We start from the raw sequence: 13,430 nt of genomic DNA on the forward strand, positions 1-13,430 counted from the left end.
GAGCCACACAAAGTACATTTCCACCCAACCCCATCCATTTAACTAGCGGTGGTGACGTGGTCACACTGGCAATATGGACACATGTATGAACACATACTTTTGAGGAATTGTGAAATCAAATGGACAGTGCCGTATTCTGTGCAGTTCTATTTTAAATGTAGACTCTAGGTAGACAGCAGTACAGAGCAATGTCCACATTCCTGGGCAATGCATGAAGAAATCCAACATTCCACACACCTTGCCAAAAGAGAAGGAAATGGACTTTGATACTATAAATATTCTCAAAATGACATCTAGTGGTACAGGAACCAGAGAAAAGATCCTCTCTTTAGCACTCAGCTAGAGATCCATCTACCCAATCCATTCTAAACTCTCTGATTAACACAACGGGATTGTAAATTTCCCCCTCCAGCTCCTTTAACCATCTGCAGAAAGTCACACATTCCCAGCACAACTCGATACCAACCCACAGCTTGCTGTACAGGACCAAGAGGACAATGGCCACAATACAAGGGTATGAAAAGAGGATATGATCAAGCACAGCACATTATGTAAATCAGAAGACCAGTCCAGACCTGTCTGATGCTGCTCTGCTAAGTCTACTAAACCTGACAACAATACCCCAGTCAGTGGTCTATCTGGAGCTTGAGTCAGTGGGGCATCTGTCTGTAGAGGGCATGGGCCTGCTGGGTGGGTGGTTGGTACTAAGCTTCTTAGCTGACATGCCACTGCCCTGACCAAGCAGGGGGTGTGAAAGATAGGGCACACATCTGGGTAGAACCTCAGAATTGCCTTAGTAGTGAACCAGGATACAGACTAATACATACTCTGTCCAGGGAGTGGCAAAGGCTCGGACTGGACGCCCTTCTCACATATAGTCTGTAGATTTGAGTGATTTTTCCCAGGCTTTTATTCAGACTCTTGCTGAAGCCCTGTGTGCAGCAGGCATTGGGCACCAGAATAACAAACCCTCTGGTGACTGACATGGATATGTACCACCAGTCTAATAAATAAAAAAGGAGCTGTGATCTTCACTTCCTCTTCACACGAGGAAGCAAAAAAAAACTCCCATTCAATTTCAGTTCCATTTTAGACCATGTATTATGAGTCAGCAGGATCCCTGAATTTGTGATGTCCCTGTATCTCTACACATGTATCTAATCATGAGTAATAAAAAGTGGATAGTAAAATGTTGGGGAATCTTGTCATATACAGTAACTGTTGGAGAGGAGGAAAAGAGTAGGAATGACAGGAGTCCTACTCTGGTAGCCTACCAGAGAGATAACAGTAGAAAGACCTGCTACACAGGAACATGGGACAAGTGTGTGTGGTTTAAAAGGTTAGAAGTGGGAGGGGCAGGACAGAGCTTTTAGCCACACTTTCAACTGCCACACTGACTCCCTATATGAACAGAGCATAGAGTATTGACCAAAGGTCCATCAAATCCTTATAAAAAAACATAACAATATGCTTCTCATGTAACTATTGCAGTGCAACTTGAACCAAAAACGTGTGTCATGAGATTGTAGACAACTGCATACCGGGCCTTCACTTGTTATTGCAACAACATATGGCCATGGGGCTGCTGTAATCTTTGCGCTATTGTCCTACAACCCCCCCCCCCCCCCCCAGCTCGCCTTTGTTTGGAGTCAAAGGGGGAGGTAGGAGGGGGAGTATGGGATTACATACACCAGACACACACAGGACAGCGTCATCAAGCCCAAAGGCAGCTCCTCACACTTTTATTTCACCTTTATTTAACCAGGTAGGCCAGTTGAGAACAAGTTCTCATTTACAACTGCGACCTGGCCAGGATAAAGCAAAGCAGTGCGACAAAAAACAACACAGAGTTACACATGGGATAAACAAACGTACAGTCAATAACACAATAGAAAAATCTGTATACAGTGTGTGCAAATGAAGTAAGGCAATAAATAGGCCATAGTGGCAAAGTAATTACAATTTAGCATTTAACACTGGAGTGATAGATGTGCAGATGAGGATGTGCAAGTAGAAACACTGGTGTGCAAAAGAGCAGAAAAACAAAAACGGGATGAGGTAGGTAGTTGGTTGGATGGGCTATTTACAGATGGGCTGTGTACAGGTGCAGTGATTGGTAAGTTGCTCTGACAGCTGATGCTTGAAGTTAGTGAGGGAGATATAAATCTCCAACTTCAGTGATTTTTGCAATTAGTTCCAGTCATTGGCAGGAGAGAACTGGGAGGAAAGGCAGCCAAAGCAGGTGTTGGCTTTTGGGATGACCAGTGAAATATACCTGCTGGAGCGCGTGCTACGGGTGGGTGTTGCTATGGTGACCAGTGAGCTGAGATAAGGCGTAGCTTTACCTAGCAAAGACCTATTATAGATGACCTGGAGGCAGTGGGTTTGGCGACGAATATGTAGCGAGGACCTGCCAACGAGAGCATACAGGTCGCAGTGGTGGGTAGTATATGGGGCTTTGGTGACAAAACGGATGGCACTGTGATAGACACCCGGCATACAGAGAGAAACGTGTCACCCTCTCTGTGAGGTGACTGTGGAACAATGTACAGTGACTTCAGAAATGATTCACACCACTTTACTTTTTCCACATTTTGTTGTGTTACTGCCCGAATTTAAAATGTATCACATTGACACTGATCTACACACAATACCTCATAATGTCAGTGGATTTTTGCTTGTTGAATTTTTTATTTATTTAGAAAAAATGTCCAGCTGAAATGTCTTGAGTCAGTAAGTATTTAACCCCTTTGTTATGGCAAGCCTAAATAAGTTCAGGAGTAAAAATGTGCTTAAAAAAAAATCGCATAATTCAACCACAAAAACCAGGGAGGTTTTTCAATGCCTTGCAAAGAAGGGCACCGATTAGTGGATGTGTGAACAGACGCAGAATATCCCTTTCAGCATGGCGAAATTATTCATTACACTTTGGATGGTGTATCAAAACACCCAGTTACTACAAAGATACAGCCGTCCTTCATAACTCAGTTGCCGGAGAGGAAGGAAACTGCTCAGAGATTAAAACAGTTACAGAGTTTAATGGTTGTGATATGAGAAAACTGAGGATGGATCAACAACATTGTAATTACTTGACAATACTAACCCAAATGACAGAGTGAATAGAAGGAAGCCTGTACAGAATAAAAATATTCCAAAACATGCATCCTGTTTGCAACAAGGCACTTAAGTAATACTGCAAATATTGTACAATCCAGATGTGCAAAGCTCATAGAGACTTACCCAAAAAGACTGTAATCACCACCAAAGGTGCTTCTACAAAGTAGAAGGACTCAGGGGTGTGAATACTTATGTAAATGACACATGTGCATTTCATTTCAATACATTTGCAAAATTTCTAAAAACGTGTTTTCACTTTGTCATTATGGGGTAGTGTGTGTAAATGGATGAGAACAAAAATCTATTGAATCGATTTTGAATTCAGGCAGTAACCCAACAAAAATGTGGAATAAGTCAAGGGGTATGAATACTTTCTGAAGGCACTGTAGTACTGTGGTTACTGGTTTCCTAACTGAGAGGCAGGCATCCCTGCTGACGAATGCCAAACATGAGAAAACCCACTCAGTATGGGGTTGTACAGCCATGCTTCACATTCCCAGGTGAGACAAGTGTGGAAGGTAAACACTACTTCTCTTAATGATGACTAAATACTTAAACAGTATTTAGTCATCAACTGGAAATACAGGTCCAGAAACAGAGTCAACTCTTCCTGACACACACAGTTCAGTTCGATGGAAGGGTAGTGATAGAGTTTGATAGATTGCTGCAAAATTGTGTTTAGAAACTTAAGATGATAAAAGCAGCACAAAGCATGTGCAGTGCAGGTTTCAACCTGTAAGAAAATAAGATACCCATACTTCCTCATTAGGAACTGGCCTTTTCCAACAGGCCCTTCACAAATTCTTTCAGGTACAGACTCACAGTCATCAGCATTCAGCAGAGTCCACTGATATGTGGAATCTATTACTGACAGCACCTCGGTTGAAAAGGTTAAAAAGGCTAAATAAATTAAGTACTTACATCGTAGGCCTCCCTGCGCAGCCCCTCACTGCTCCTCAGCCAGCAGCGGCTCAGCTCACTCAACTCCACGATGGGCTGAACCTTTAACCTCACGGAGTCCCCAGACTGACGGATCTTCTCCACGATCTCGTCCCGGCTCTTATTCTCCACGTTGTGCCCGTTGATCTCCACTAACCTGTCTCCAGGCACCAGACCCAGCGCCAGGTCCTTGGTCCCGGCTCCAGGCTCAGCAAAGTGGACCACCCTCCGGTAGACCCCACCGTCAGACCTCCGGTCCAACATGGTGGTGCGGCGCAAGGAGAAACCAAAGTCTCCTGTGTTGCGGCGCTGCAGCTCCAGTTCCCTGGGCTCAGGCATAGGTGGAGCCATGACGCCAGGCAGCCGCAGGTCTGCAGGGAAGGTCTTCTCCACCACCTCTGGGATGTGAACCCTCTTCCCAGCCCTGCTGTGGACCTGGGGATGCTGCTGGGAGCCCTGTCTGTGGTAGGTGTCAAACACTTTGTTCTCTAACTGGGGAGACGGTTGAGTTGAGCTTGGTGTGGAGGCCTCAGAGGCACTCTCTTCTTTGCTCCTCTGGGAGAAGGAAAAGGGCTTCATGATCTGGCCCACCTGGGAGTTCTGCTTGGCCAGACCACTGAACTTGGCCGCTCGCTCCTTCACAGAGATGCGATGGGGGTCCTGTCCCCCCTCCCCCTTGATGTCATCACTGGAGCTGGCTGCACTCACCTGGCCCAGGTCCAGGACCATGCTACCACGGTTACTGAAGCGATCAGCATCTAGATCAGTAAGGCTGAGCTCTGTGTTGCTAGCCACCTTGATAGGGATGGGGCTGGAGATCTCCAGCTTGACCTTGGAGTCCCTCTTAGAGCCTCCTCGGTGGAGGTTGAAGAAGCCCCGCCTCTGGCTCATCTCTTCCAGGCTCGTCAGCTCTGCCTGGGACATCCTCTCCTTTTTGTCCTTCCTGTCTTTTTTCTCCTTCTTCCTCTCATCCTTGTCTTTCTTAATCAGATGGAACATATTTGGCTCCAAATAGCAACCCCCTCAAGGTTGGTTTGTGTCAGTTTACACCAGGGGAGGTTCCATACACAAGTGAAGTATCAGGTCACGCTTTTGACCCAGGTCATGGAAACATCTGGGTGACACTTTGAAATGTAATCAGAGGGGACATGAGGAGAGAAGAGACAGTCAAGTAAGTATTTGGCCAGGCCATAATCCAACAATCATCCAATACAATGGCAATGAGATATCCTTACAGATCATGCCCATGGCTAGAGACGATGACTCATGACAGAGAGAGTGTTTGCTACCCGGGAATGTCTAGGCTCATTTAAAGTAGCTGTCCAGTGTTCCCATATTTCTATGAAATATTACCTATAATTACAATATGAGTGAAATAGTTATTTCCAATTTCTTTATGAATGTTAAAGGCCTAGTGCAGACAAAATCACAATTGTCCTGTGTTCTATACACAGTATATCCACACTATGAGGTTGGAATGATACAGTGAACATGTGAAAATGATGATCATGCCCTTTTAGTGTAAGAGCTTTTTGAAATGACCACATGAAATTTCTGCCAGTTTTTGTGGGATGCAATTTTGGTCTACCAGGTGACATCATGTAATCTAAATTGTAATCTACGTATTCACCATAAGTAATTTTTTTGCATAACAGGGTCATAAACAATAACTAGTAATGCTGCATACACCAAGGTAAAAATCATTCTTGTAAAAATGTGTATAAATTGCTGAGGTGTAGTCACTTTTGAGGACATAAGCGCAAGTACACAGTACAAATATGATAAGAACATTTTATATGTATTTTCTATTCAACAAAACTGTATGAATAAGGCTTGAAATGACTTAAGCTTTCTAAATATATCAAATTATAAAATGGCTAATTATAAGATTTCACCTTCCTTATAACTGTAAAATACATATTTGCATATTTCCTAAAGGTCTCTCTTGATCATAACATCTGCTCCCACAGTTGTGAACATCACACCGAGCTCTGGCTTGGCTTCCTGAACTTGTTAGGAACACTCCTTTTATCTCATTTTCATTTTGTCTGTCTATGACAAAACAGAAAGTGTTGTTGGTTTAAAATCTATGAATTATTTTAGATTACTTTGATCAAGTTGGCTATAAAAATCGACCTGCTAGTGATGAAACCTGCTGCGCTACCATGTAAGGATCGCAGACATGTGCTTTGTCAGTCGCTGTGAAGTAGGGTTCAGCCAGGAGTTAACCTCTTCAATGTAATGGCAAAATGTAGATTTCCACCTAAACAGACATACCTAAAAATAACTGCTATTCATGTGTAATTACATGATTCTGACATGCAAAAACTTGGAAAGACATCTGGGAGATGAGGAAATGATCAGAAGATAGGAGTTACATAGTTCAGAATACACAAGATCAAGTATACATTCAAAAATATATATATAAAAATGTCTTAAACAAACAAACTTGGTTACACACGTGTCCTTTATTAAAGAAGGTGCAAAAATAGAAATAAGATGAACTATTTACAAAATGGCATTTGTTTTACATCACAGGTGTAAATTATTAGATTTCACTTTCACCATTCTTGCGCATGTCGTGATAGTCTTTGAAGCAGTCCCTCTCTGCCTGGAAACAAAAAGCAAACTGGCATTTCGAACACAGAAGATCTGGCATTTCCCCCTTTCCCACCCCCTGTGTTTTGTTCAATGCTTGCAGTTCTTCCTTTTGTCATGTGTGTTGGATAGTGGCGCTCACCTTGAGTGGGGGGGGGGGGGGGGGGGTCTTGTGATGGTTGTGAGGTTGCTTTGGGCCTCCAATTCAGCCATTTCCAACACTAGCTGCTCTCGGAAGGCCAACTGGGTGAGAGGGGTTTGACCTTTTGCTTTGACCGTCTGCTTGTAGAGAATGAAAACATTTACTGTAACAATGTCCACAAAGTGGTCAAAAAAAGTCTTACCACTTCCTGGTCTTGTGGAGGACCTGGTAGTAGTCTATCAGATAGGTCAACACCCCCCATGCTGCCATTGTAGTCCTTCACAGAAATGGGGACATTCTTCCTCAACCATGCCCCATTGGCATTTTTCACCCTCCTTGAGACATGGTTGTTATTGAATGACTTATGCTGTGTGGTGAGCATGGTTACTCTTCTAGTGTCCTTCCATTTCACAAAAAGCAGCTTGTTAGTCCTGATCCGACGTATGGTCCCCCTTTCCGCTGTCTTTGTCATGTCGTTTACCTTGGTCTCGGGGGAAACGATTCAGTTCGGACGAATGGTGCCACAAACTCTTATTTTCTTGTTCAGGAGGTCTATAAAAAGCATGGGACTAGTATAGAAATGATTCACAAAGAGCTTGCACCCACTGCCAAGTAAGGGGAAGTCCATCAGCTGAATGACAGAGTCATAACTAAGGCCTTCCCAGTGGGTGTTATCGCCTTGCCTTCGTAGGTGAAAAAGTTCCACGTGTAGGCAGAGGCTGAATCGGCTAACACAAGACCTAAACTTTATTTGTACAGTGACTCACAAAGAAGGTCTGAAGAACACACACAATGCAAACAGTAACACTTTGGAGACAAATGCAGAGGTGAGAACCACAAATAAACAATAGTCATGAGAGTTTAATGGCCTCTCCAAAGTTACAAGGATGAAACTTAGAACAGCAAACAGTGAACTAATATGAAACATAGACAATAACTACTTTGGAATTATATAAGATTGAAAAAAACTTGTTACATAGGCCTATGTAAACTAAATCCAAAGCACAAAAAGTAGACAACTTAGAAAAAACTAAATACATATAGTAAATTAGCTATATAAAGTCATGAAAATAATTTACTTACAGATCTAAAAAGTGGATCCTTCTAGAAAGCAATCTTCGTCGGCCAAGTCCAAATCCTCATTGTCCAAATCGCTCCCCTGATCCGAGTCCGACTCCAGTATTTTATTCAAAGCTTCTATGTCTGTGTACTATTTGATAGCTTGCTTCTTGATAGCTTCCTGATCTATATTCTTAGTTTTTACCTTTTTATTCCCCCTTGAGAAGCCATCTTTTATGCTAAAGGGATGAAATCTGTTTACAATGTAATGTAGTGTGCTCGGTGTGTCTCATCTCTGAGCCAGGTAGCAATAGTTTGCATTATGCATAAAAGGTTCTAGGCCTTGCTTTGTCCCACCCAGGTCAACTGCATATCCCTGGAAAGCTTATCTCATTGGCTACAAGACTGTCAAGGTGCCATAGTAGCCAATCCCCTGTGTAATGGATGCCTATTAATGTTGCCATTAAGTCATACATCATCAGATAACATTGGTAGAAACAAATGTAGCCTATTGCCAACCTAAGGATTAATTTCATACCCCCATGTAGCTATAGCTCAAACACAGACCAAATCGAAGCTTACCTTGTAAGATGTTTACTGTTTGGTGAAAACGTTGTGTAAAATACACATTTTGACTCTCGGGGCTGGTGATCAATAACGATAGGTCACAGGCAGACAAATAAGATATCTTCATGATCTGCGGAGTCCCGGCTTTTGGTGTGTATGACTGTATTCGGTGTTTATTTTGTCTATGCTTCACAACACTAACCGGAATGTAGGTCGCAGCCAACTTGAAATTAGGTCATCAGCTCGGCCTCCCCTTATAAATTAGTACGCCCATATATGGTAGTAAGTCACAAATATTTGAAGGCACCGATCAATAGCCAGATACTTAGCTTTCCACAGACACCCTGCTTTTGCAGATATGAGAACAGTAGCCCCTACCAGACTGAATTGAATAGGGTCCCCAAATATGGGGACTTTACATTTAAGAGGTTATTGGACAGTCGGAAGAGAGAATGAAATTGTAGGAGGGACACCCAGCTTCAAGTGGTGTCAGAGTTCACGTCATACTTCACAGTCAGAAAAAAATATACCACAGACCTAATAAGCAGAGAGGAAGAGGCTAAGCGAAAGAAAGGACCAAAAGATTCATGGCTAGAATAGATCCAGCTTTTGTGAATTTATTGTCCGATTTGACTTTTCATAGCAGGTTAGGATAATTAACAAAGCAGGTTAGAATAATTAGGTTAATGTTAGGAAAAGGGTCAGGGTTTGCTAAAATACAAACAATAAAATTAACTTTTGACATTTTGATACAAGCTGGATCCCTTCTAGCCATGAGAGGCCCAACTCTGCCCAAAATCGGTCTTCTATAGCAGGTGGCGTTGTTTGGTTTCTTTCGGTACCCAAGTGAGGAGTTTTTGTATGGAGGTCAATGAGAGAGTCAAATTTGGTCAAAAAAAATAATCTAAATGTCTTATTTGCTACGTGAGGTTAATTTGATTGAATAGAAGTTTCATAAGGCTTAGGTTGTTACGAGTGTACTGATATAAGTAGCACACGTGACATCCCGGCAACTTTGTGAAAAAAACACTTCATATGAGTTGTCTCGAGAGGGCTATGCATATTCATGACACGAGCCTAGTAGTATAGCATCTCCCTCTCCATTGAATATAGAGAGTTGACGTCAACAGCCCTCATTGAATTTAAAATGTTAAAATAATTAGATGAATCCACCAATCCAAATAGAGTAACAGGCAGGAGCTTGACAGCCCGCAGTGCTGCTAACAACTCACATTGTTAGGGAGGAGAGACAAGTATCTTGTCAGTATATCCATAATCGTTGCAATGAGCCAGATGTTTCAGCGGATGTATAAGTCTGAAGCATCCGGTTCGCATGGCGTTTCCAGTGGCCGGCAGCGGGAGAATATGACGCAAGATTGATTTTGGACGACATTCTGCTCATTTTGTCATCGATTAAACATTTGATCTCAATACAGTTCTGTTCCCAAAACTACTATCTGTTACGGACAGGTTGGACAAAGTTTTGTACACTTTACCCTTTCCCAAAGTAAAAAAATTAAACGGTGCTGTTTAGAAGTGCAAGGGCTAATTGAGTTATTGCACACGCACACTTCACAGACTAGGTGTTCCCTAATGGAAATAGATGCTCCAACACGCTAATAGGCTCTCGTTAGCTCGTGCTTGGCTCTGCCCACCTCCTTGATTGTTCTGCCCGATATGATTAATTTGCTCCCATTGGAAATGACAGGTTGTGGTCTATCTTGGGTTAGTTGTAAAAATCTTTGGATATACATGTGTGTCCGTGAGAACCATAACTACCGCTCAATGCAAGCAATTATGATCTAAGGTGACCACAGATCAATTTATAAGAGAAAATGTCAGTCAGAACGGTACCAGAACCACCCAGGTCCCCTAAACAAGGGACTTAATATTTAAGTGGTTTAATAGGCCAATAACAAAGAGAGTTCCAAACCTCTTTTCCAATAACAGCTCATTTTTGCAGTTACTTTCAATGTAAAGATACAGTACATTATACTGTAATATAGAAAAGTACTCTCATGAACATACAAGAATATTTTTACAAGACCCAATGCAGCTGTTTTAATATTAATATCAAATCATTTCTCAGTAACAATTTAGTGCCTTACTAATATTTTTCCATTAAAATTGCCAAAAATTGCTTTTTAGCAAAAAACTCTTTCTCAAGTGAAAATGTTGCTAGGACTGTCTGGGAGTGGTCTGCGTGGGGAGGAGAAACCTGAAAACGAGCTGTTAATTGGCAGAGGGGGTTGGAACTCTTTCTTTTTGGTCTACTAACCAATTTACAGCATGGGGATGTCACCATGGAAACCCAAAACTCCCACCCATGCAAACCTGCAGTTTAGAAGGTCCTGTGTAGATTATGTAGATTCTATTTTCAACCAGCAACTATCAGGAAATAACACTTATCAAATGTTTTCATCAGCTGTTGTAGAATATGATACAAAACATAGGTAAACAGAATTTTGACTGCACTTGGCCTTTAAACTGTCAGGGCCTTTGAGTGGGTCAGCTTTAGACAGCAATGCATTTCAATGTGTCAATTAACTTAGTCACCAAGGGCTAGGTAGAAGCAACCAGACACCATTGTTGTAGTGAAGGTATCAAATGTGTTGGAGGCTGCCTTTCATTAAATAACAATGTTGCTTCTTTTCTGTTAGTAAACGGTTTAAAACCACTACACTTACAAGTGATGTTCCACAATTTCAGGCATATTGCTGTGGGGTTTCCAAAAGAAGTTGGTATGCTGATAGGACTTTTGTAAGTTTCCATTGACGTGACACAAATAATTTTCTTTCCAAGTTGTAAGTGGGAGGGATAGGGCAAAAGAGAGTGTCCCTGTTGACCCTTCATTGAAACCTAATGTGCCCGAAGAAAAAGGGACCAGGGTTTCTGAAGTAGACTCCCTTTACACCGATACAGTCCCAGTCCTGAGGGGCCAAAGAGTGTGCTGGCTTTTATCTAATCTTAATCAATTATAATTGCAAAACAACTGGGAACTCGGATATCTCCGACTTCCGACTGGGAAAATAATTTTGAACGGTCATCCAACTCGGGCACCTTTCTAGAGCTGACTTTCCGACCTGAAGATCACAGACATCATGATTTGACCTTCCTTTATACCGAGTTCCCATTTGTGTCGAAAGAATCATATATTGGATCATGTATGGATCTTCATCTTCCAATCAGGTTGCTAAATCAGAAGCCATTCACTTCCTGACCACCTCACTCCACCCCAACCACGCCCTGCAGTTGAAAGCTGTCAGTGAATTACAGTGGTGGTAGCGTTCTCTCTACTATTGCAACACATTGATAAACCACACTTGCCAAAAATAAGACACTGCCATTCTCCAATTTACATGGGGATATCAATAAAGTTACACAAACTAGGCTACTGACCCTCCCCATGCGTCTCCTGCCGCACAGCACTGCTATGAGAAGCAGTCATGCATGGACAAATTTGACCACTATCTAAAAACAAAAGGATAACCTATAAACTGAATATGAACAGTAGCATATAATATCTGCGATATAATTTCCTATAGCCTATGCGAGCCATATATCTAGTGGGAATTACAAACTAATTAACATAAATGTAACCACCCAGGGTAAAAACTGGTTGAATCAATGTTATTTCCACGTAATTTCAACCCCGCAAAAATCTGTGATGACGTTGAATCAACGCGAAAAACTGATTCGATTTGCAAAAAGTAAACGAAAGGGCATTTCGTTTTTTTTACCTAACTTTTAACCTAAATCCAATGACATGGTGACACGTTTTGTTGAATTCATGTTAAATTGACAACTCAACCAATTGTAAATCAAAACTAGACGAACGGAAGTTTGTGCCATTGGACTGTTCGGTTACACCTGCAACAACATATTCCTGACAGAATGTATACATTGTTGCTGAATTATTGTCTACTCGTATCCAACACCGTGGAGAGGTTATTGTTGCTGTAGTCACAGCTTGGGTCATAATGCGCTCCCTTTAAGCTGCTTTGCCCTCATTCTTTATCACACTGGTGGCTTCACATGACCAACAGTTTAATCGAGAGCAGAAAGATGTAGCATACAAACCCTGGTCTAATTAAAAAATAAAAACGAATATTAGGTTACTCACCGCTCAGTGATATGCTGGTTTAGTGTTGGTGAGTAGTCCGATGAAGGATTGAGTAAGATTGTAAGTAGCTTCAGCAGTTTTAATGCAGTGTCTGCTGTTGCAGGGCAGTCCAGTCTATTAAGGCATGACTTACTGTCAGCTGGTTTGCAGTGACCCCTACTGGCTTGTTTGGGGACATTAGACTATAGGGACAGAGGGATCATATGGAGGACCAAACCTGCCATAATTAGAATTAAATGAATAAATAAATGCACACATAAATATATGAATAAATAAATAAATGCACATATAAATAGATAAATATATGAATGAATGAATGAATGCATACGTAAATAGATAAATAATTATTTAAATAATTCATCCCATTTTCTTTCATTTGATTCATTTATATTATTTCATTTATTTATGCATTTCTTCCTCCAATATGACAACGAAGGGGTGTCAAGCAAACATATGTGGTTGGTATCTGAAACAACTTTGGATGATCAATGCCAAGGCACATTGATCAATTGCATTTGCCTGGGCTGCATTCAATATGACAGAACATGTTTAAAGTTTAAAGGCCATGTTTCACAATAGTACTCCCCAAACAATAATATGTAGCGCATATAGCAATGTATCAATATGATACGTAACTTTTGTGGGGAAAATTGGAGGTAAAATCTATTATATGCTGCTGTGCTGCACGTGCACCATAAAAACACACAAAGAAACATGCTTGACATAGAAACAGATTAACAGTTTTTGAACACTGAGCCATTGACTCCCTGCCTGCACTGAGGTGGCTGTGTTACGAGTGGGTTGCTTTTGACAATAAGGCACCGGACTACAGCCATATAGTTTTGAACCTAGAAGAAGACCAAGAGACAAGAAGGAGTTGACCGG

The 13,430-nt window shown here is 41.7% G+C and overlaps 1 protein-coding gene across 1 annotated transcript in view; it reads right to left on the reverse strand.

The window, feature by feature from the left end:
• Nucleotides 1–12,689, reverse strand: part of LOC106603279 (unconventional myosin-XVIIIa) — a 115,016-nt gene extending 102,327 nt beyond the window's left edge. The window contains exons 1-2 of the mRNA XM_082974545.1: nucleotides 12,546–12,689; nucleotides 4,039–5,180 (exon numbers count right to left, since the gene is read on the reverse strand). Of these exons, the coding sequence (XP_082830671.1) occupies nucleotides 4,039–5,055 (1,017 nt within the window). The 5' untranslated portion in view covers nucleotides 5,056–5,180; nucleotides 12,546–12,689. The remainder of the gene's footprint in view (nucleotides 1–4,038; nucleotides 5,181–12,545) is intronic.
• Between the last annotated feature and the right edge of the window lie 741 nt (nucleotides 12,690–13,430).

This window comes from Salmo salar, chromosome 04 (genome assembly GCF_965601325.2).
Source record: "Salmo salar chromosome 04, fSalSal1, whole genome shotgun sequence".
Lineage (NCBI taxonomy): Eukaryota > Metazoa > Chordata > Actinopteri > Salmoniformes > Salmonidae > Salmo > Salmo salar.